This window comes from Anabrus simplex, chromosome 2 (genome assembly GCF_040414725.1).
Source record: "Anabrus simplex isolate iqAnaSimp1 chromosome 2, ASM4041472v1, whole genome shotgun sequence".
Classification (NCBI taxonomy): domain Eukaryota; kingdom Metazoa; phylum Arthropoda; class Insecta; order Orthoptera; family Tettigoniidae; genus Anabrus; species Anabrus simplex.
Genome location: NC_090266.1, coordinates 1,041,744,823 through 1,041,765,755, shown reverse-complemented (window position 1 = coordinate 1,041,765,755; position 20,933 = coordinate 1,041,744,823). Strand labels below are relative to the sequence as shown.

The following is a 20,933-nucleotide window of genomic DNA, read 5'->3' as shown; positions in this document are numbered from 1 at the left end:
GCTACCTTTGATTAGTACCGCAGCTTGAGAAATATCATGGTTCTCCTTTACTACCGATAAGTGCCATTAGCATCATTGTGCTTTATAAGTGGTCCCTTGGTCACTAATACTATTATTTACAATCTTTTTTGAGTCTGATCCACTGGTTTTTTTTTTGTTGCGTTCATGTCCAACCATTCATTCTTCATGACATTTTTCTTTTGGTCAGTGGATGCTTTTCATATTTTGTTGTTATCTCATTTTGTACCATTAGGGGCCGATGACCTCGATGTTAGGCCCCTCTAAACAACAAGCATCATCACCATCATCGTTCTTCCTCATCCACCATACAGCCTGGATTTCATGCCTTCTGACTTCCATCTGTTTGGCCCAATGAAGGTTGCACATCGCAGGAAGCACTATGTGGATGATGGGGAAGTTATCGATGCAGTACAACATTGGCTCTGACATTGACCAGTCGAGTGGTACCATGCAGGCGTACAGGCCCTCACACTACGGTGGCGTAAGGCCATAGCATTGAACAGAGATTATGTTGAAAAATAGGGTATTGTAACAAAAGGATTGGGGAATAACATGGTGTATTTGAATCCTCAATAAAACCAACCTGCTTTTAGAAACAAAATGTGTTGCATTATATATTGAAGTCCCTTCATAATTCCTTCTTGCATACTGTACCGTGGAAAGGGGGTGGGGAAGAAGAGGTGGAGTGAGGGGAGTGTTATGGAACTTACTTCATTTACTTCATGTTCCTTCACGTTATAATGTTCTTTATGTAATATGGATAAATGCAAGTTAATGATTTTGAGATAAGTAAAGTACAGAATTGAAAATAGAGAATATCTATTAGACGTAATTTTTATGATAAAGCATACTCCATTAAGCGCTAATTTAAGGAGTAAGTCTTGACCAGATGTTATGTAAGTAGAGCAAAGAGGGGGCCATTTTTTAATGTGTATGGTCATTTCGGTTGGTTTCGTTAGCTGTCTTTTGTGATGTAAATTTTGATTGCTTCCTTAATATTCAAAGATTTACTTTTATTCTTGACATGCAAATTTTTAGATCTGTGTTGATGTCTGTGAAGAGGTGTGAACCATCATATATGTGCTCTCTGAAGGATGAATGCTGTTTATATCTGATCGTGTTTTTGTGTTCTTTGTATCTTGTGTGAAAATTACATTTTGTATGTCCTACGTATGTGGCATTGCAGTTAGGTTCTTGGCACTTGAGTTCATAAACTCCTGATTTAGAGAAGGGGTCTTTTTTGTTTAGATTCCACTGGCTGATATGTCTCTGCAATGTGTTGTTCATTCTAAAGGCTACTTTTTGTCCTTGTTTTTAGAAAATATTAGCTTCTTTGTATGTGTACTTGTTAACGTACTTCAGAACCACGCATTTTTCTTATGTTTATTTAATAGTTTATGTACTGTATGCAGAGGGTAGTTGTTTCCTTTCACAATTTGTTTAATGATTTGGATCTCTTCATTGCAATCCATTGTGCTCATTGGTATGGAAATACCTCTGTTTATCATTGTATTCCGTCCTGTTACTTTGTGTGTGTACAGGTTGTTCGACTCATCAGTAGTGTGCGACGTTTGGGTGGGCTTGCTGTATACTTTGTAAGACAGGTTGTCATTATTCCTACCAATTGTGATGTCCAAATAGTTTATTTTCTTGTTAGTTTCTGGTTCCATTGTGAACCTGATGGGCTTGTGTAAAGAATTTAGCATGTTTAATAACTGGTGTGCATTAGTAATGTCATTATCATATATGCATACTATGTCATCTATGTATCTGCTCTAATGTAAAATTTCTTTTGAATGGTGGCTGGTTAAGAAGATGTTTTCGAAGTTATTGAAAAATGTTTGCTATTATACCTGACAATGGTGAGCCCATGGCTGACCTTTTTCCTTGACAATAGATTTTGTCGTTGAATGTACAGCAATTCTGGTTTAACGTTGTTCTAAGCATGCTAATAATTTCTTTGGTTTCTTGTAGTGAAGTGTTTTCTGCAAGATTTTCTATAATTTTAATGGATTCATCTATTGGCATATTGGTGTAGGTACATATGTCAAAGGATATACATGTGCTCTCTGTTATTTTTAATTTATTTAGTTCTTTAATTAGTTCTATGCTGTTTTTAATTGGTCTATCTTCTTTAAGTGAGATTTTCTCTTTTAGAGTCTGGTTGAGTTGTATGCTTAAATTGTAACTTGCTGGATCTTAAATTTACTATTCGTCTATTGGGACACGAGTTTTTGTGAATTTTGGGGAGTGCTCTTAGTGTGGGGAGTTTGAGATTCTTGATGCTAAGGCTTCCATTTTTTTTTTTTGTTTTGTGAGAATAAAATCTATTTCCTTGATAGCTTGTTTTATTTGGTTTTGGAGTTTATTTGTTGGTTGCATTGTATGTAGTTCTTGAATTCCATTGTTGTTGATAAATTCTGTTTTTTTTTTTTTAGGTACTTGTCTTTCTTCATTATGACTGTTGTGTTCCCTCTATCTGCTTTTGTGACTATTAGGTCATCATTATTTATCTTGTTCTCAACTGTTTCTGATGCTGAGTATGGAGTGCCACAATTCGGTTGTTTGGTGGAATTTTCTTGTGCGCTTATTTTTAGGACTTCGTTAGTGGCTACGTTTTTAAAATTATTTCTCTTTGTGGAGAGGGGATTTTGTCGCAAGCAATTTCTATGTCAGTGATTAGCTGTTTTATGTTGTTTTCATTATGATCTTCCTGGCAATTGAATTTGAGTCCCTTCCATAGCAAATTTATTTCATTCTTTCAAAAGGTAGTGTCTGATCTTTTAATTAATCTAGGGTGAAAATCAGTGAGTTTGTTGTGGTTATTGTTTTCTGTTTTTTTCTGTTTATTAATTAGGTTATGTATTTTATTGTCAACTAGCAAGAAACCCGTGCTTCGCTACGGTATTATACTGAAATTTAGAAATGAATGCTTATTTTTTTATATATAATCCGCCGAAATTCGCGATCTGACTCTTTTTCTGAGAGAATCCGCCAAAATTCGCGATCTGATTTGTTTTCTAATAGATTACGGCAAGTTTCCTCCCATTTTTCAATCTTTCTTTCCAGCAATCGATTTCGTACTTCCCGGGCTAGGTCCAGGTATTCCACCTGGTCAGTTGGGTCCCTAAATCTCTGCCATCTTTTCCTATAAGCATTTTAAATATGGATCAAATCCTTCAGGAGATCCAGCGTGGTGTCGTCTTGGGTGCCTTGGCGATACTGAACCCTCGGCCGGACTGCATTCTTAGTCATTACCCATCCAGGAACCGTTTCCAGCGCGGTCCGCACATTTGATGACGGTCCAGAAAATTATTATTATTATTATTATTATTATTATTATTATTATTATTATTATTATTATTATTATTATTATTATTATTATTATTATTATATGTTCTGGACCCGATAGCAAGATGCAAGACCTCTACTTGTCGGTAAATTACATCTGCTGCCATTGTCACAAATGACAGTATGACCAGCACCATTGTCGCACATAGGCAAGTGTGCGGGATTTCTGGCGATACGAATGACATACTTCCATGCATTATTGACCTTATTACAGAGGTGAACAATTGGACGGGCAATCTCATTCCTATCGTTTATTTCAAATGTGTTTAAATTTTTATTTATAGGCCAGGAGAATCTACTGTAATCTAAGAACGTTCTCCAAAGGAAAAGATGGCTCTTGAAAACGAACCCAGGAAAAATTAAAAATGATCGGTTATGATCAGAATAAGTACATCGAAAATCTACAGCCTGTTTCCAGTCATTCGACAGGGTCAGGAATGGAATGAATAAAGCCCCCATCTAGCGGCGACAATTGGAATTGTGCTGGTTGCCGAAACCTGCCGCACTCCTCTGGGGGCAATGATTAATGAATGACAAATGAAATGAAATTATATTGGACAGTGTTGCTGGAATGAATGATGAGAGGGAAAACCGGAGTATCCAGAGAAAAACCTGTCCCGCCTCCGTTTTGTCCAGCACGAATGTCACATGGAGAGACCGGGATTTGAACCACGGAACCCAGCTGTGAGAGGCCGGGGCGCTGCCACCTGAGAAACGGAGGCTCCTTATAAATACATTATGAACAGTAAAATAAATTGGTCTCACCTCCTTTTACACCCCACTGCCTTTAAAGTTTATTTACCCCCCCCCCCCAAAAAAAAACTAAAAGAAAGCGTGTTCCTTAATGTTTAAAGGAGATTCCAAACACCAATGTTCACGTCTATTACCTTCAGTTTTGAGATATAAGTATCCCCATAAAAATAATTCAGTTACTTTTCACTTCCCTTCACAACCCCCCCCCCCCCCCCCTCCAAGTGAATATTCTGGCAAAAAATACTTTTCTTTAATAGTAAAGGATCTTCTAAATACCAAGTGTCATGACTCTAACTTCTTCAGTTTTTGATTTTTGTGTCCTCATGAAATGAAATTCAATTCCTTTTCACTTCCGCCTCCCAAGATGATTCCCCCCCCCCCAAAACAGGTTTTTCCTTGTTTTAAAGGTGAACCAAATACCAATTTTCATGTCTGTACGACCTAACAACTTTAGTTTTTATTAGATGTAAGTATTCTCATACAATTAAGTCAATTAATTTTAAATTCTTTCACCTCCCCCCCCCCCCAATTCATTGGACTTTCCAAGAATAGGTGTTTCATTACTTTTAAAGCAGATTCCAAATATCAAATTTCACGTCTGTAACATCTTCATTTTTGAGATAACAGTAGCCTAATTAAAAGAATTCAACACAATTTTCAGGCACATTTACCGCCCCCCCATCCAAGTGGTATTTCCGAAAACTAAAAATACACGTTTCTATATTTTTAATACAGATAAAAATACCATTTTTCACTTCTGTAACATGTTGAGTTTTTTTAGATATACTGTATAAATTCTCATTTAAAAATTTCACCCCCTTTTAGTTCCCCTTAAGAGGAGTTTCCAAAAACAAATCACCTATGTTTCTTTACATTTACAGGAGATTACAAATGCCACTTTTTACGTCTGTAACATTCTACGTTTCTCAGATATTCTGTAGGTTCTTTCAAAAATTTCACCCAATTTGTCACTCCTGTTTAACCGCCATTAATTGGATTTTCCAAAAACAAAAAAATATACGTGTTTCTTTATTTTTAAAGGAGATCCCATATACGAATTTTCAATTCTGTAATATCTTCAGTTTCTGAGATATATGTATCCTCATTAAAGGCATTCAACCCATTATTCATCCTTTTAACCCCTCCTATTGGGATTTACAGAAAAAAATAAGTGTTCCTTTATTTTTAAAGCAGATTCTAAATATCAATTTTTACATGTGCAAACTTTTAAAGTTTTGATATGTATATACACTCATTTTAAAAATTAAACCCATTTTCACCCCCCCCCCCCACTATTTGAATTTTCCAAAAGCAAAAAAAAGTGTTCCTTTATTTTTAAAGGAGATTCTAAATACCAATTTTTACATCTGTAAACTTTTAAAGTTTTAAGATGTAGATACACTCATTTTAAAAATTCATCCCCCTTTTCGCCCCCCCCCCCCCATTATTTGGATTTTCCAAAAACGAAAAAATACCTGTTTCTTTATTTTTAAGTAGATCCCAAATACCAATTTTCAGGTCTGTAATATCTTCAGGTTCTCCAATATAAGTAGCCTCATTAAAGGCATTCAACCCTTTTTCACCCCTTTCCACCCTTCCTACTGGGATTTTCCAAAAACAAAATATACATGTTTCTTTATTTTGAATGAAGATTCTAAGTACCAATTTTTACATCTGTAAACTTTCAAAGTTTTGAGATATAAATACACTCATTTTAATAATTCACCCCCCGTTTCACCCTACCATTAATTGGACATTCCAAAAATAAAAAATACGTGTTTCTTTATTTTTAAAAGAGATCAAAAGTACCAATTTTCAGGTCTGTATTATCTTTAGTTTTTGATATATAAGTACCGGTATACTGATTAAAGGCATTCACCATTTTTCACCCTTTTTTACCCCTCCTATTGCGATTTTCCGAAAACAAAAAAGTACGTATTTCCTTATTTTTAAAGAAGATTCTAAATGCCAATTTTTACATCTGTAAACTTTTAAAGTTTTGAGATATAAATACGCTCATTTTAAAATTTCACCCCCTTTTCACCCCCTTAGCGATGGAATTCTCTAAAATCCTCTCTTAGCGAGCACCTACATCTTTATATGAATGTATTCCCAAAATTTCATTTCTTTATCTCCAGTAGTTTTGGCTCGGCGATGATCAGTCAGTCAGTCAGTCAGTCAGTCAGGACAAGTTATTTTATATATATATAGATGATCTTCTGTTCCCTAATTGCTTCTTTTTTAATGTAATCATGTAAAATGTTAGAGTAGGATGTCCATTAAGTGTGGTATCAGAAGTTGCTTAGGTTTAAATGGATGCATAGAATTTGTTTGTTGATTTCCTGTTTCTTTGTGTGTGCAAATTTAATTTTGTTTCTGATCCATAATAACTGTGATTGGGATGTTGATATTTTAGCCAAAGTTGTTGTGGGTTTAGCTTTTATGGGTATGTATGTACTTAGGAACAAGCTTCATTCTAGACATTTCTTATTAAATGTAATTTTGATTTTGATTTTAAGTGACTTGAGTTTTTGGCTTCACAATTTGCCTGACTAGCTTCTCTATGACCACAGTTCTGAAATAGTGTTTGGTGACAACAGACTAAACTTCGGCAGTCTAAAATACAGAAGTGTTTCTTACTTATAAGATCATTATTTGTTAATTACTTGTTTATATTATCACCTAACTCTCTATCATTGACAAGTTTATGCAACGTAAACAATACCGGTACTGTACATATATACGCATGATTTAAGTGATTCGATTGAATCTGAGGATGTTCTTGTAGAACAAAACAAGTTGCCATTCTTTGTATAATAGTGTGCATTTTTATTACAGGTATGTTTATTGCACTATAAGTTATTTGAAATGTTTGCATGTTTGACAGACTGGAAAGTTTTTGTTACATTTTACTAAGTCAACACTGAAAAGTATTTTCTTAACCAAAAAAAAGAAGAAAAAAAAAACCCCACTAATGACATGGATATTTGTTCATTTTAGGTTACCCCTAAACTACCATTTCACCCAGAGTAATTAAAATTATTTATAGCCTAGATTGCAGTGCCTTATTCTCTCCGACTTTACATACCGATTTTCATTAAATTCTGTTTCAGACATTTTCTCGTGATTCACGTACGTACATACATACAGAAAGAAATGACAGAAAATTAAAAATTGCATTTCCTTCTTACTGTGGACATGATCGATACACAAATAATATTCTTTCTTAATTCTCAGCAATGTACAGACAAAATTCTTATTTTATATATGTTGAAAATAATAGAAACATCATTATTATAAACAAACCCTTATTAAAAGCCAGCATTCAAACATCAAAACAATTCAGCCAGGTCCGATCAAAAAGAAAAGAACATGCTTACAAAAAAAAAAAAAAAATTCTCAAGTATTGAACATAGGGAGGGTGGGAGAGAAGTATATTTTTCTTTGCTTTATTTTTCTTCTTTATATGCAAAATTTAATATAAATAAAATGCATATTGATGTGGATATATTTTGAATTGCAGTTCGCAATTGTGGAAGTGGTAGTGACATCTATTCAAGATGGCTTTCCCAATTGGATAAGGAGGAGACTGGTCTGCCATGAAATGCTGGTATTAGTGGTCTGCATTATTTCCTTCCTTTTTGGATTGCCCAATATTATGGAGGTAAGGATGTACTTTATATTTTATGATGCATGATTTATCATAAATCATTCTGTTTCTTTCTTTCTTCCTACAGAAATGTAATGTTACTTTTCCTTGCTACATGCTGAGAGGTCAAATGGTGTTTTTCAGTGGGAGTCATCGCTTTCTAATCCAGAAAGGATGCATCCATACTTTTAAAATGACTTAAATTTTCTTTCTAGATGTGCAGGATGGCATAAAATTTAAGCACGTGAAGTTTTATTGAACTGTGAATATCTGTTGGATGGTAAAAGTGTACCTTTTAACAATTATTAGGTAGGAAAGAGTAGGGATTGAAATCATTCATGTAATGTCAAATTTCAGATTTAAAAGTTATAGATTAACTACAATTTCAAACAATTTCCTGAATCTGAATCAGAACTGATTGACTATATTGGCCAGGAAGGAATGAAATAACTTCATAGAGTAATAGGATTGGAGTGGAATTAAGGTTCATTCCAACTAGACAAAAACAGTGAGTGCACTGTTCCACTAGCAAGAGAACAGAAAGGATTACAATAACTGTAAAAGCATTTTCTTATAGTGTTCCTTGTGATGTGTAAAAGTACAGCAGAATGGAGAGAATGATATATGCCAGAGAATAAGGCAAAAGAAAAATAAAGTGGTTTAATACCACAAAAATGTGTTCAGGAACTGATTGGAGGGCTTTTTGACTGTCCTGATTGATTATAATATCAACGGAAGATTAAGACAGGCAATACATAACTTTTTGCTCTGAGGACACAATTAAATTAATAAAGGTTATCCAACTGCCATCTTGAAATGAAAATCATCTTCACTGTTGAAGTTCCACTTCTGTAAACAACCTGTTCTTCATATACAGTATTTACCCGAATAATCCCCGCCGTCGAATAATGCCCTCACCCTCATTTTAGGAAGGCTCATTTTGAAAATAAAAAATGAGCTAAAATTCCTTCCATCAAAAGAGTAACTTAGGCATAAACAAACATTTCGTATCACTCCACGAGGTCCACGTGGTCTTTATGCAAATATGAACATGTAAATTTACGGATATAGCTGCTTTGCCTGAGATGATAAAATACATTATCATTGCTATGAAATATATTTTCCATGAAAATGAGCAAGTAGGTCTAATTATATGACAGGTATTTCTTTAATCTGAACTTGCAATAGGCTCGATTCCCTGTAGATGGGAAGATTCGTTGTCTCTTGCATCACTAGAATCCTCTCCTAAATTACTTACAAGTTTGTCACACTCCACGTCTAAAACACTTCTCACACGTGGTCTCTTTTTACTGGACAGTAACATGACTGGTGGTGGATAATTCTTTTCGTGCGATGTAAACGCTTGAAATAGACACACCGGTGAAATCTGATGTTAGTTCTGCAATACAGTAAAACCTCGTTAATTCAAAGTCTTTGTAATACAGAAATCGGACTTCCAATTACGTGATTTTCAATTAACAGCCATCTTGTAATTCAGAAATACCAACCCTTGCCAGTTTGCAGATTTTGCTCTTCCGCGTACTGCCTGCTACATGATGTGCCATTCCTTAAAACGCTGAATACAAAAGAATTACGATTTCACTCTATTTTCAACTATGGAAGACACTATAGACACACCGAAGTGAGTGAAAGTGCGGAAAGCTACCCCTGCACATTCTGGAAGACGTGTTCTGTCATGACGCGGCGAAATTTTGAATTTAAATTACTCTGTAAAATACGGTACTATTTAAAAAAAATGTAAATTCATTTTAGAATTAAAAGTCTGAATTGTTTTCCGTTTAAATATGACATATGGGGACAATTTTCTTCCATCTACGGTTGCACAAATCATAACTGTACACTCAGCATCGAAAAGTAGATTAGCCAGGAGTGTGTTGGCAACCTTGACGCAAATAAAACCTGCACCCCAATTTCGTGACTCAAATATTTTTTTTAAAAATATGCGGGGATTATTTGCGTAAATATGGTATTTGCATTTTCATGTTTTTTCCCTAATTTTTCTTTGCTATATTCTTTCCATTACTCTGACAGCATGAGCTCTAATGATTTCTCTGCAATCCTGCACAATTCTTAAAAAGTGCTAATCCTTTCAGGGGCTGATGACCTTGAAGTAAGGCTGCTTTAAAACAACAATCATGATAATAATCATCATCATCAACATGGCTAAATGGTTAGCATGCTGGCTTTTGGTCCGTAGATCTCGGGTTCGATTCCCGGGGTTTTTAACCTTCATTGATTAATTCCAACATCCCGGAGGCTGGGTGTGTGTGCTGTCTTCATCATTAGAATTCATCATAGGTAGGGCCCCATCCTCACAGACGCACAGGTCGCCTATAGGACATCGACTCGAAAGACCTGCACCAGGCCTCTTTGGAGGCCACACGTCATCATCATATTAATTCTCCAATATTGTTTACCTGTTTGTACACAAAGAAGAAACGTGCCATCGTATAGACCTATGAATAATAATTTTATGTTATAAGCCACAGGATCACCAATTTTACATGGAATCTTAACCACTGGAACATGATTTTCTGTTTTGAAAATCTCGTTTGCTTTGACCAAAATTGAACAATAGTTGAGGCAGTACGTTGTGCCACAACAAATGCAAGTTTGAGATTCTCGCCAAGGGGCCTCCAGACCCGAACATGGGTGTTGTCAAGGGACAAAGAGAACCTGAATTTGTTAAGACAGTCTAGTTCCAGTCCGTACCAGTCTAGGTTTGTCGTTTATGACACCATGGTAAGTGGAGATGACAGGTTTGAGACATAATGGGTGGCGTCAGACTAAATTTCCGTTGCCGGGCTGAGTGGATCAGACGGTTAAGGCGCTGGCCTTCTAACCCCAACTTGGCAGGTTCGATCCTGGCTCAGTCCGGTGGTATTTGAAGGTGCTCAAATACGACAGCCCCGTGTCTGTAGATTTACTGGCACGTAAAAGAACTCCTGCGGGACTAAATTCCGGCACCTCAGCGTCTCCGAAGACCTTAAAAAAATAGTTAGTGGGACGTAAAACAAATAACATTATTTATTATTAAATTTCCTTTAACGATGCACATGGAAATGGTTTGCATAGATATAGGGGCCTATGATGATGGTGTTACATGTGGCTGAATGGTGGATACCGTAACAGATGATCTGCTCGTGATTGTCGGAGGATTTTGATGATCCCCTCTCCTGGTAGTCAGTTGCATGTATCCTGAGCCCATCTGCCATGTGTAAATGCCCTCACATATCCACCGTTCCCAACACACCCTAACAGTCCGATCAAAATGGCCTAGGTGATGGGCGATTTGTCAATATGAGCATCCGGCCTCGCATATTCCGATAATACACCACTTCTCAAACTCTGATTAGTAGGTGACATCTCTTTGATTTACTGGTAGTTGCAAGGCATGTCAAGTTGTGAACGAGCTTTCCACAACCGGAATCAGCATTCCAGAGGTAGGCTTCTGAGAGCCTTTATATAGGCCACAGGTGGCAGCATGTTCACAGCCTCAGGTGACAAGACCTCTCAACTAATCATTTCAGTACTCTAATCATTTGACTATGAGCTTGAGATGTAACTGCATGCAGAGTTCTGCAGCAAACTGACAACTCCTTCATGGTATAAATACACTATGTGATCAAAAGTATCCGGACACCCACAAAAACATACGTTTTTCATCTTAGGTGCATTGTGCTGCCACCTACTGTCGGGTATTCCATAGCAGCAACCTTAGTAGTCATTAGACATTGTGAGAGAGCAGAATGGGGCGCTCTGTGGAACTCACGGACTTCGAACGTGGTCAGGTGATTGGGTGTCACTTGTGTCAGAAGTGTGTACACGAGATTTCCACACTCCTAAACATCCCTAGGTCCACTGTTTCTGACATGATAGTGAAGTGGAAACGTGAAGGGACACATACAGCATGAAAGCATACAGGCCGATCTCGTCTGTTGACTGACAGAGACCGCCGACAGTTGAAGAGGGTCATAAAGTGTACTAGGCAAGCATCTATCCAGACCATCACACAGGAATTCTAAACTGCATGAGGATCCACACCAAGTACTATGACAGTTCGGCAGAAGGTGAGAAAAGTTGGATTTCATCATCGAGCGGCTGCCCATAAGCCACACATCACGCAGGCCAATGCCAAACGATGCCTCGCTTGGTGTAAGGAGTGTAAACGTAGGACGATTGAACAGTGGAAAAACGTTGTGTGGAGTGACGAATCACGGTACACAATGTGGCAATCCGATGGCAGGGTGTGGGTATGGCGAATGCCTGGTGAACGTCTTCTGCCAGCGTGTGTATTGCCAGCAGTAAAATTCGGAGGCGGTGGTGTTATGGTGTGGTCTTGCTTTTCATGGAGGGGGCTTGCACCCCTTGTTGTTTTGCGTAGCACTATCACAGCACAGGCCTTCATTGATGTTTTAAGCACCTTCTCGCTAGCCACTGTTGAAGAGCACTTCGGGGATGGTGATCGTGTTTTTCAACACGATCAAGCACCTGTTCATAATGCACGGCCTGTGGCAGAGTGGTTACATGACAATAACATCCCTGTCATGGACTAGCCTGCACAGAGTCCTGACCTGAATCCTATAGAACACCTTTGGGATGTTTTGGAACGCCGACTTCGTGCCAGGCCTCACTGACCGACATCGCTACCTCTCCTCAGTGCAGTGCTCCATGAAGAATGGGCTGCCATTCCCCAAGCAACCTTCCAGCACCTGATTGAACGTACGCCTGTGAGAATGGAAGCTGTCATCAAGGCTAAGGGTAGGCCAACACCATATTAAATTCCAGCATTACTGATGGAGGGCGCCACGAAATTGTACGTCGTGTTCAGCCAGGTGTCCGGATACTTTCAATCACATAGTGTATTTCTTGTGCAAATGATTGTATAAGGTTAAATCAAGATATTCATTTCTTATGCTTTACAATGTATGAAAACCTGTATGATTATGAATTTTTAAAATTATTAGTTTACATATGGGAACTGAGTTTTATTCCATGAGTTTGAAATTTGTTTGATATTAATAACTGTTTTCTTCCACCTACAGGGAGGAATATGAGAACTGAGTTTTATTCCATGAGTTTGAAGATGGTTTGATATTAATAACTGTTTTCTTCCACCTACAGGGAGGAATATGAGAACTGAGCTTTATTCCATGAGTTTGAAGTTTGTTTGACATTAATAACTGTTTTCTTCCACTTACAGGGAGGAATGTACTTCTTCCAGTTGATTGATCACTTTGCAGCTTCAATTTCAATCATGTACCTGGCATTCTTTGAAGTTATTGCTATTTCCTGGTTTTATGGGGCTCATCGTCTTGCCAGAAATGTCCAAGAGATGACAGGACGTAATCCCTCGCTCTACATACGATTCTGTTGGTGGGTTGCAGCACCTGTTCTTTTGATGGTATGTTTAAAGTTCCTATAAACTGAGATTTTTACATCAGCAAGTTGAATGTAAAAACCAAAATATGTCTGTCATTTAATTCCATAGACCATTCATAGGCAATAACTGTATATACAGGTATAAGATGCAACTGAATAATCCATGTGCAAATCCATAAGGCAAAGAGAGCTTCAATTACCGGTTGGTTAATGCTCATTACAGTGGCGGCTCGTGGATATCAGCAGTGGGGGGCGCACCTTAGTTTCATAATTCCACAAATATCTCAAGATACACAATTTGAACACTATACGGTGCAATGCATACGCAATTGTTTTGATTATGATTATTATTATTATTATTATTATTATTATTATTATATGCCTTTACTGGCAGGACCTAGTGTTTACAGTGCACTATGTCTTCTGGTATGGGCTAGAGCAATTTTGTTAATTTCATTGATCTGTCTCTGTCTTATCCTTGGCTTTGACAATATGAAAGTGACTGAGGTATGAGCGATACTAGTAATTCCATTCCTTCTGCTGCCAGTCCCTGCTATGAATGGTGTGAAAATGTTGCTCATAGGGTCGGTTGGTGCGTGCATTTCAGTGGGCTTCGCAGACTGATATGTAACAGCAACTTCTGGCTCAGTGAGGAAAGCAACGGGAAACTACCTCACTCCTCATTTCCCTAGTATGCCTCTTCAGTGATGCCTAGGCCATCTATTACAGCTGATGGCAGAGCTGTTGAGGATCCAACCAGCCTTAGGGCTGAAGACTGAACATAATAATAATAATAATAATAATAATAATAATAATAATAATAATAATAATAATAATATTTGCCTGTTCTTGTCCACCATCGAGTTATGTTTACGAATAGTTTCATTGTAGTGATCACTTACACAAGACACGACATTGACTTCACCAAGCATTTCAAAGTCCATGGTACTATTGATATCACCCCTGTGGTGATCCATTTATCTCCTTTCCTAGAACGGGAGAATAGCGGGCAAGGAAAGCAGTAAAAGGTTTTTGAGATATCACTTCCACATATCCGCGAGTTCTTGTTGTATACGTCAGGAGAACTAATTTGTCTTTGGAAAGCCCTATTTTCATTTTTCTTTGTCTCCGTTTTTTTCAACAAAAAGTCTGGTGTCGGCCTAAAACACTCCTTCAGTTCGACTTTCTTCTCGGTAGAAAGAGAAGAAAACGTTAGTTCCTTAATATGTTCGACGGTAATCATACTGTACGAAGTGCATACATAACACTACGCCTACATATAAATCACAACCTTTCTCCTAATTTCACCTTGTCACAGTCACATCACGGTCATTCACCAACACAAAGTTAAACATTGCGCTCTCCAGTGAGTATGGCCAACATGAGTCAAGTGCGAGGAGCCAGTAGTTACAGTCGTTACTCGTTTCGTTAGTTAATAATCCTAAAAATTACAAGACTATTTTTAATGTATACCGGCACATTTAACTCAAGTAAGTGCCTCAGTAAAATAGTTCCTAGTTTTAGGAGAGAAATGGCATAAACTGACCCCTGTTAAATAGAAATCAGATCACCAATGTTTCGGGTAGGTTGGCTGCAACGATGGGCCGCGGCAGAAACGCGCTGGAATCTCCGTAGAACAGCACATCTCTACTGCGCCTCTGATTGGCTCCCTCAAGGCCAGTCAAGCGAGACTCGGGAGTATTTGGTCCGCTGTGAGAGAGCGCCCTCCTGCGTAGGGCCAGCAGCGCATCGCGCCGCAGCACAGTACAACTCGCGCCCTTGATAATAATCTTATAGTAAAATATTTCCCTTGTTAACATTTAAGATTAAAATTCCCGAATTTAATGGAACCCAGTGGGGGGCGCGCGCCTTAGCGCCTCCCAAACGAGCCGCCACTGGCTCATTACCAAGATTACATTTGAAGTTAAAAAAGCAGGATAATATGACGTAAATGTAAATTCATGTCCCCGTCCCAAGGTGGTGCAGGTCTTTTCAGACACCCTCCCCAGTGGAGGTAAGCTGCATGTACCGTTTTAACCACATACCAGCCCTCCTGCCAATCTTAAATATCTGGCAATACTGGAAAACGAAACCTGGCCTTTCAGGGCAGCACCAAATACTGCTAATATTTGCATTACAGAGGTGGATAGGATAATATAATGAATGGAATTTGTGAGGATATATGATCAATCATTCCCCACTGATCTGAATTTAAGGCAGTTGCCCAGGTGGCAGATTCCTTATCTGTTGGTTACCCAGTCTTTTCTTCAATAAATTTCTAAAATATTTGCAAATATTTAACATTTCCCCTGGTAAATTATATCAATCACTGACTCCTCTTCCTATAAAAGAACATTTGCCCCAATTTGTCCTCTTGAATTCTAACTTTATCTTCACATTATGATCTTTCCAACTTTTCCACTCAAACTTTTTCATCAACTAATATCATTCCACGCCAGCTCTCCACTGACAGTTTGGAACATACCACTTAGTTGAGCAGCTCGTCTCCTTTCTCCCAAGTCTTCCCTGCCCACACTTCGCAACATTTTCGTAATGATTTGGTCGGAAATCATACAGAACAAACAGAGCTGCTTTTCTTTGTTTTGTTTTTTTTCCTGTTCTCGAATCGAGTAATCCTGGTGAGGGTCCCATATACTAGATCCATACTCTAGTTGTGGTCTTACCAGAGACATACATGCCCTCTCCTCTATATCCTTACTACAACCCCTAAATGAATGTTCAGTGATCTATAACCTTTAATACAATCCTATTCAAGTGATTACCCCAATGAAGATCTTTCCTATCCAGCTAAAGGCTGTGCGGTTAGGGGGCCACAGACATGAACTTGCATTCGGGAGATAGTGGGTTCGAACCCCACTGTCAACATCCCTGAAGATGGTTTTCCATGGTGTCCCATTTTCACACCAGATAAATGCCAGTGCTGTAGCATAATTAAGACCATGGCCGCTTCCATCCTACTTCCGACCCTTCCCTGTCCCATCTTTGCAGTAAGACCTATCTGTGTCAGTGTGACGTAAAGCAAATAGCAAAAAAACAAACAAATAAATCTTTCCTTATATAAATGCCTAAGTACTTACAGTGATCCCTGTAAGGAACTTTCACCCAAACAATGCAGTAAATAAAAGTGAGAGGATTTTTCATGTTAGTGAAACTCACAACATGACTTTTAACTCTGTTTATCATCATATCATTGCCTTCTGTCCATCTCACAACATTGCCAAGGTTTTTTTTCAGTTGCTTATAACCTTGTAACTTATTTGTTATGCTATACAGTATAACATCAACTGCAAAAAGCCTTATCTCTGATTCCAGTTCTTTAATCATATCATTTACACATATATAAAAATACATAAAGGTCCAATAATACTGCCGTGAATAATTCCCCTGTTAATGATTACAGGATGAGATAATGCTTCACCTACTCTAATTCTCTGAGTTCTGTTCTCTAGAAATATAGCCACCCATTCAGTCACTCTTTTCTAGTCCAATTGCATTGATTTTTGCCAGTAGTCTCCCATGATCTACCATGTCAAATGCCTTAGATAGGTCAATCACGATGCAGTCCATTTGACCTCACGAATCTAATATATCTGCTATATTTTGCTGGAATCCTCCAAGTTGAGTTTCAGTGGAATAACCTTTCCTAAACCTGAACTGCCTTCTATCAAACCAATTATTAATTTTGCAAACATGTCTAACATAATCAGAAATAATGCTTTCCCAAAGTTTACATGGAACACATGTCAGACTGACTGGCCTGTAATTTTTAGCTTTATGTTTATCATCCTTTCCAATATATACAAGGGCTAATATAGCAATTATTCATTCATTCTGTATAGCTCCTTCATGCAAATGGTAATCAGTTAAGTAGTTCAGATATCATATTGTATCTGAACCCATTGACCTGATATATCCTCAAAAATCTCAATACTTCCAGCTGCTGCTCTAGTTATCAACTTTTGTACCTTATTGCAAATATCTTAGTAATTGTAGGTAAATTTCAGTAATTCATTAGTATTAATCACCTCTGCCTGGACATTATCCTTGTATCCAACAATCTCTACATACTGCTGACTGAGTACTTCTGCCTACTGTTGATACTTACATACACACTCCCCTTGTTCATTAATGATTCTTGGAGAACCCGTACCTATACATTCCCTTCCATTTTTCTCTAAAATTTGTATGACTGCCAATTATGCTTGTCATCATGTTATCCTTAGATGACATCTTCACTAGATTTAATTTCCTAGTAAGTTCCTTCAATTTCTTCTTACTTTCACAACCATTTCTAACTCTCTTTCTTTCCAACCTGCACCTCTTTCTTAGTCCCTTTACTTCTCTGTTATAATAAAGCAGATCTTTACCATTCCTTACCACTCTTAATGGTACATACCTGTTTTTACATTCCTCAACAGTTGTTTTAAACCCATCCCACAGTCTGTTTACATTTTTATTTACCGTTTCCCAACGATATAAATAATTTTTTTAAACTCCCTCATGCCTGTCTTATCAGTCATATGGTTCTGCCTAATAGTCCTGCTTTTACAACCTTCCTTTCTATCACATTTATTTTTAACTATGACAAAAACAGCTTCGCGATCACTAATACCATCTATTACTCAGTTTCTCTACAGAGCTCATCTGATTTTACCATCACCACATCCAGAATATTCTTCCTTCTAGTTAGTTCCATCACTTTCTGATTCAGCTATCCTTCTCAGATTAACTTATTTGCCATTTGATGGTCATGCTTTCTGTCGTTCACATAACCTTCCCAGTCAACATTTGGTAAATTGAGATCACCTGCTACAATCATGTTCCTCTCCATATCATTTCCCACATAACTGATTTTCTTATCAAATCATTCAGAATCATCATCTGCGTCACCCTTTTCAGGCTTGTACACTCCAAAAACATCAAGTAGACTCCCGCCTGGACACAACCTTGTTGACACGCAGGATCCATAGCTTCATGGGGCATATGCCACACTCTCACGTGCCCATCAGCTTGATACAACTGGAACCAGGATTCATCGGACAATACCACACGCCATCACTCTTCCATGGTCCATTGCCGATGTTCGTCGGCCCATGCACGTTGTTGAGCTCTGTGTGAAGGTGTCAGCAAAGGGACATGAGTTGGTCGTCGACTGGTGAAGCCTATGTGGTGCAGTTGCCTTCTTACAGTCCTGGTAGAAATGGGTTCCTGATTCAGAACATTCAACTGGGCGGTGATCTAACAGTAGCCCGTCGAGCACTCAGTACGGTTCTGCAGAGGCAACATGGTGTCCGTTCATTAAACACCTGTTGTCTTCTCATATGGAAGTTTATGCGGGTGGTAACATTCTCTCTGCGATATTGAAGATCCACCCTCGACATTGTTGACCTCGGAAACCCAAATTGGTGTGTAATCTCCGCAATGCTATGACCTATGCGCCGTGTGTCGCTGATAATCCTATGTTGAAAATCAGTTAACTTGCAACGTGTTGCCTTCTTCACGACACTGGTATCTGTGACAGACTGCTCAGCTTCGCCACAGCTAGCCGCAACGCTCAGGAGTCATACACGGCACTTTTTCTAATGGGACACCCCTTCCCGTGACTTTTGGCCACTCAATGTATATTATTATCTTTATCCTACTATGCGGTAACAGAAATTAAAACTACCATCAATTACTGTACTGAATATCGAAAGGAATATACAAGAATTATACACAAAACCGAGCTCGATAGGGTTTCCCATTTTCACACCAGGCAAATGCTGGGGCTGTACCTTAATTAAGGCCACGGCCGCTTCCTTCCCACTCCTGGCCCTTTCCTGTTCCATCGTCGCCATAAGACCTATCTGTGTCGGTGCGACGTAAAGCAAGTAGCGAAAATTATACAAAAGTATAGAATGCATGGGAGATACTACCATATCTAATAACTACACTACAGTTCTAAACTGTGCTAAACAGTATCTAATTCTGGAAAGTTTACATGAATAATAGAAATATGGTTATGTAATTATTTCCTACTATGCAGGGACAGAAATTAAAACTGTCCTTAAATGCTGAAAAAAGAAAATAGGATGTCTACAATAATTTCTCAAAAACTTCTTTCAAAACTATACCAGAGATTTTAAGTGCAACTATCGGGTTACAGGAATTTGATTATTAATTTTTACTTGATGAATAATCGAAGGTAAAAGGTACAAAGTACACCAGGGACTTGGAACTGCAAAAAATCGGAATACAGAAATCCGCTAATTATTATTTTTTGTTTTCTCAACTAACTTATAATCTTTGTTCTCATCAGTAAGCCACAAACAGTCACCACCAATCCAAAGACTATTAAGTAATTCTCCAGTGAAATACTCTATATTCTCTTCAACTTCTTCTTTTTAAAAACAAAATTTTATGGGCACATCATGTTATTTAATTAAATAAATTATTACCTTCTTGATATTTTGAATGGATATCTATACAAAATACCTTGTCTATTTTCTGCATGAATGTGAAAGCTGTGGAAGTTACAATTCCTTATATCAATCAATCAATCAATCAATCAATCAATCAATCAATCAATCAATCAATCAATCAATCAATCAATCAATCAATCAATCAATCAATCAATCAATCAATCAATCAATCAATCAATCAATCAATCAATCAATCAATCAATCAATCAATCAATCAATCAATCAATCAATCAATCAATCAATCAATCAATCAATCAATCAATCAATCAATCAATCAATCAATCAATCAATCAATCAATCAATCAATCAATCAATCAATCAATCAATCAATCAATCAATCAATCAATCAATCAATCAATCAATCAATCAATCAATCAATCAATCAATCAATCAATCAATCAATCAATCAATCAATCAATCAATCAATCAATCAATCAATCAATCAATCAATCAATCAATCAATCAATCAATCAATCAATCAATCAATCAATCAATCAATCAATCAATCAATCAATCAATCAATCAATCAATCAATCAATCAATCAATCAATCAATCAATCAATCAATCAATCAATCAATCAATCAATCAATCAATCAATCAATCAATCAATCAATCAATCAATCAATCAATCAATCAATCAATCAATCAATCAATCAATCAATCAATCAATCAATCAATCAATCAATCAATCAATCCTGATCTGCATTTAGGGCAGTCACCCAGGTGGCAGATTCCATATCTGTTGTTTTCCAAGCCTTTTCTTAAATGATTTCAAAGTAATTGGAAATTTATTGAACATCTCCCTTGGTAAGTTATTCCAATGCCTCACTCCCCTTCCTATAAGTGAATATTTTTCCCAATTTGTCCTCTTGAATTCCAACTTTATCCTCATTTTGTGATCATTTGTATGGTAAGTATTCTACCAAAAAACCTACAGATATTTAACTTTTAAAAAAGGTAACCAACCAAAATTCAAAACAAAGTACACCTAGCCTACTTAACCTAGAACACGTAATCTACCAAACACCAATTGAATTACTTGATATAAAATTTAAATATTATCACTACTCTTAATTTCTACCAATAAGCACTAAACACAAATACATAAATAGCACTAAATGGATTACACACACAAAATTAATCAAATTTCAATAGGTTTTAACTACTTTATCACTATGATAAGACAAGAGCACTCTCAACTACTAATCATTCACAACCGCGTCCAACAATGGAATTTACTCATGAATTTATATTTATGTCATTTTAGCCTACT

At 37.3% G+C, this 20,933-nt stretch overlaps 1 protein-coding gene across 1 annotated transcript in view; it reads left to right on the top strand.

Moving 5' to 3' along the window:
* Nucleotides 1–20,933, top strand: part of LOC136864678 (sodium- and chloride-dependent GABA transporter ine) — a 584,214-nt gene that overhangs the window by 544,472 nt on the left and 18,809 nt on the right. The window contains exons 9-10 of the mRNA XM_067141988.2: nt 7,649–7,789; nt 12,999–13,199. Of these exons, the coding sequence (XP_066998089.2) occupies nt 7,649–7,789; nt 12,999–13,199 (342 nt within the window). The remainder of the gene's footprint in view (nt 1–7,648; nt 7,790–12,998; nt 13,200–20,933) is intronic.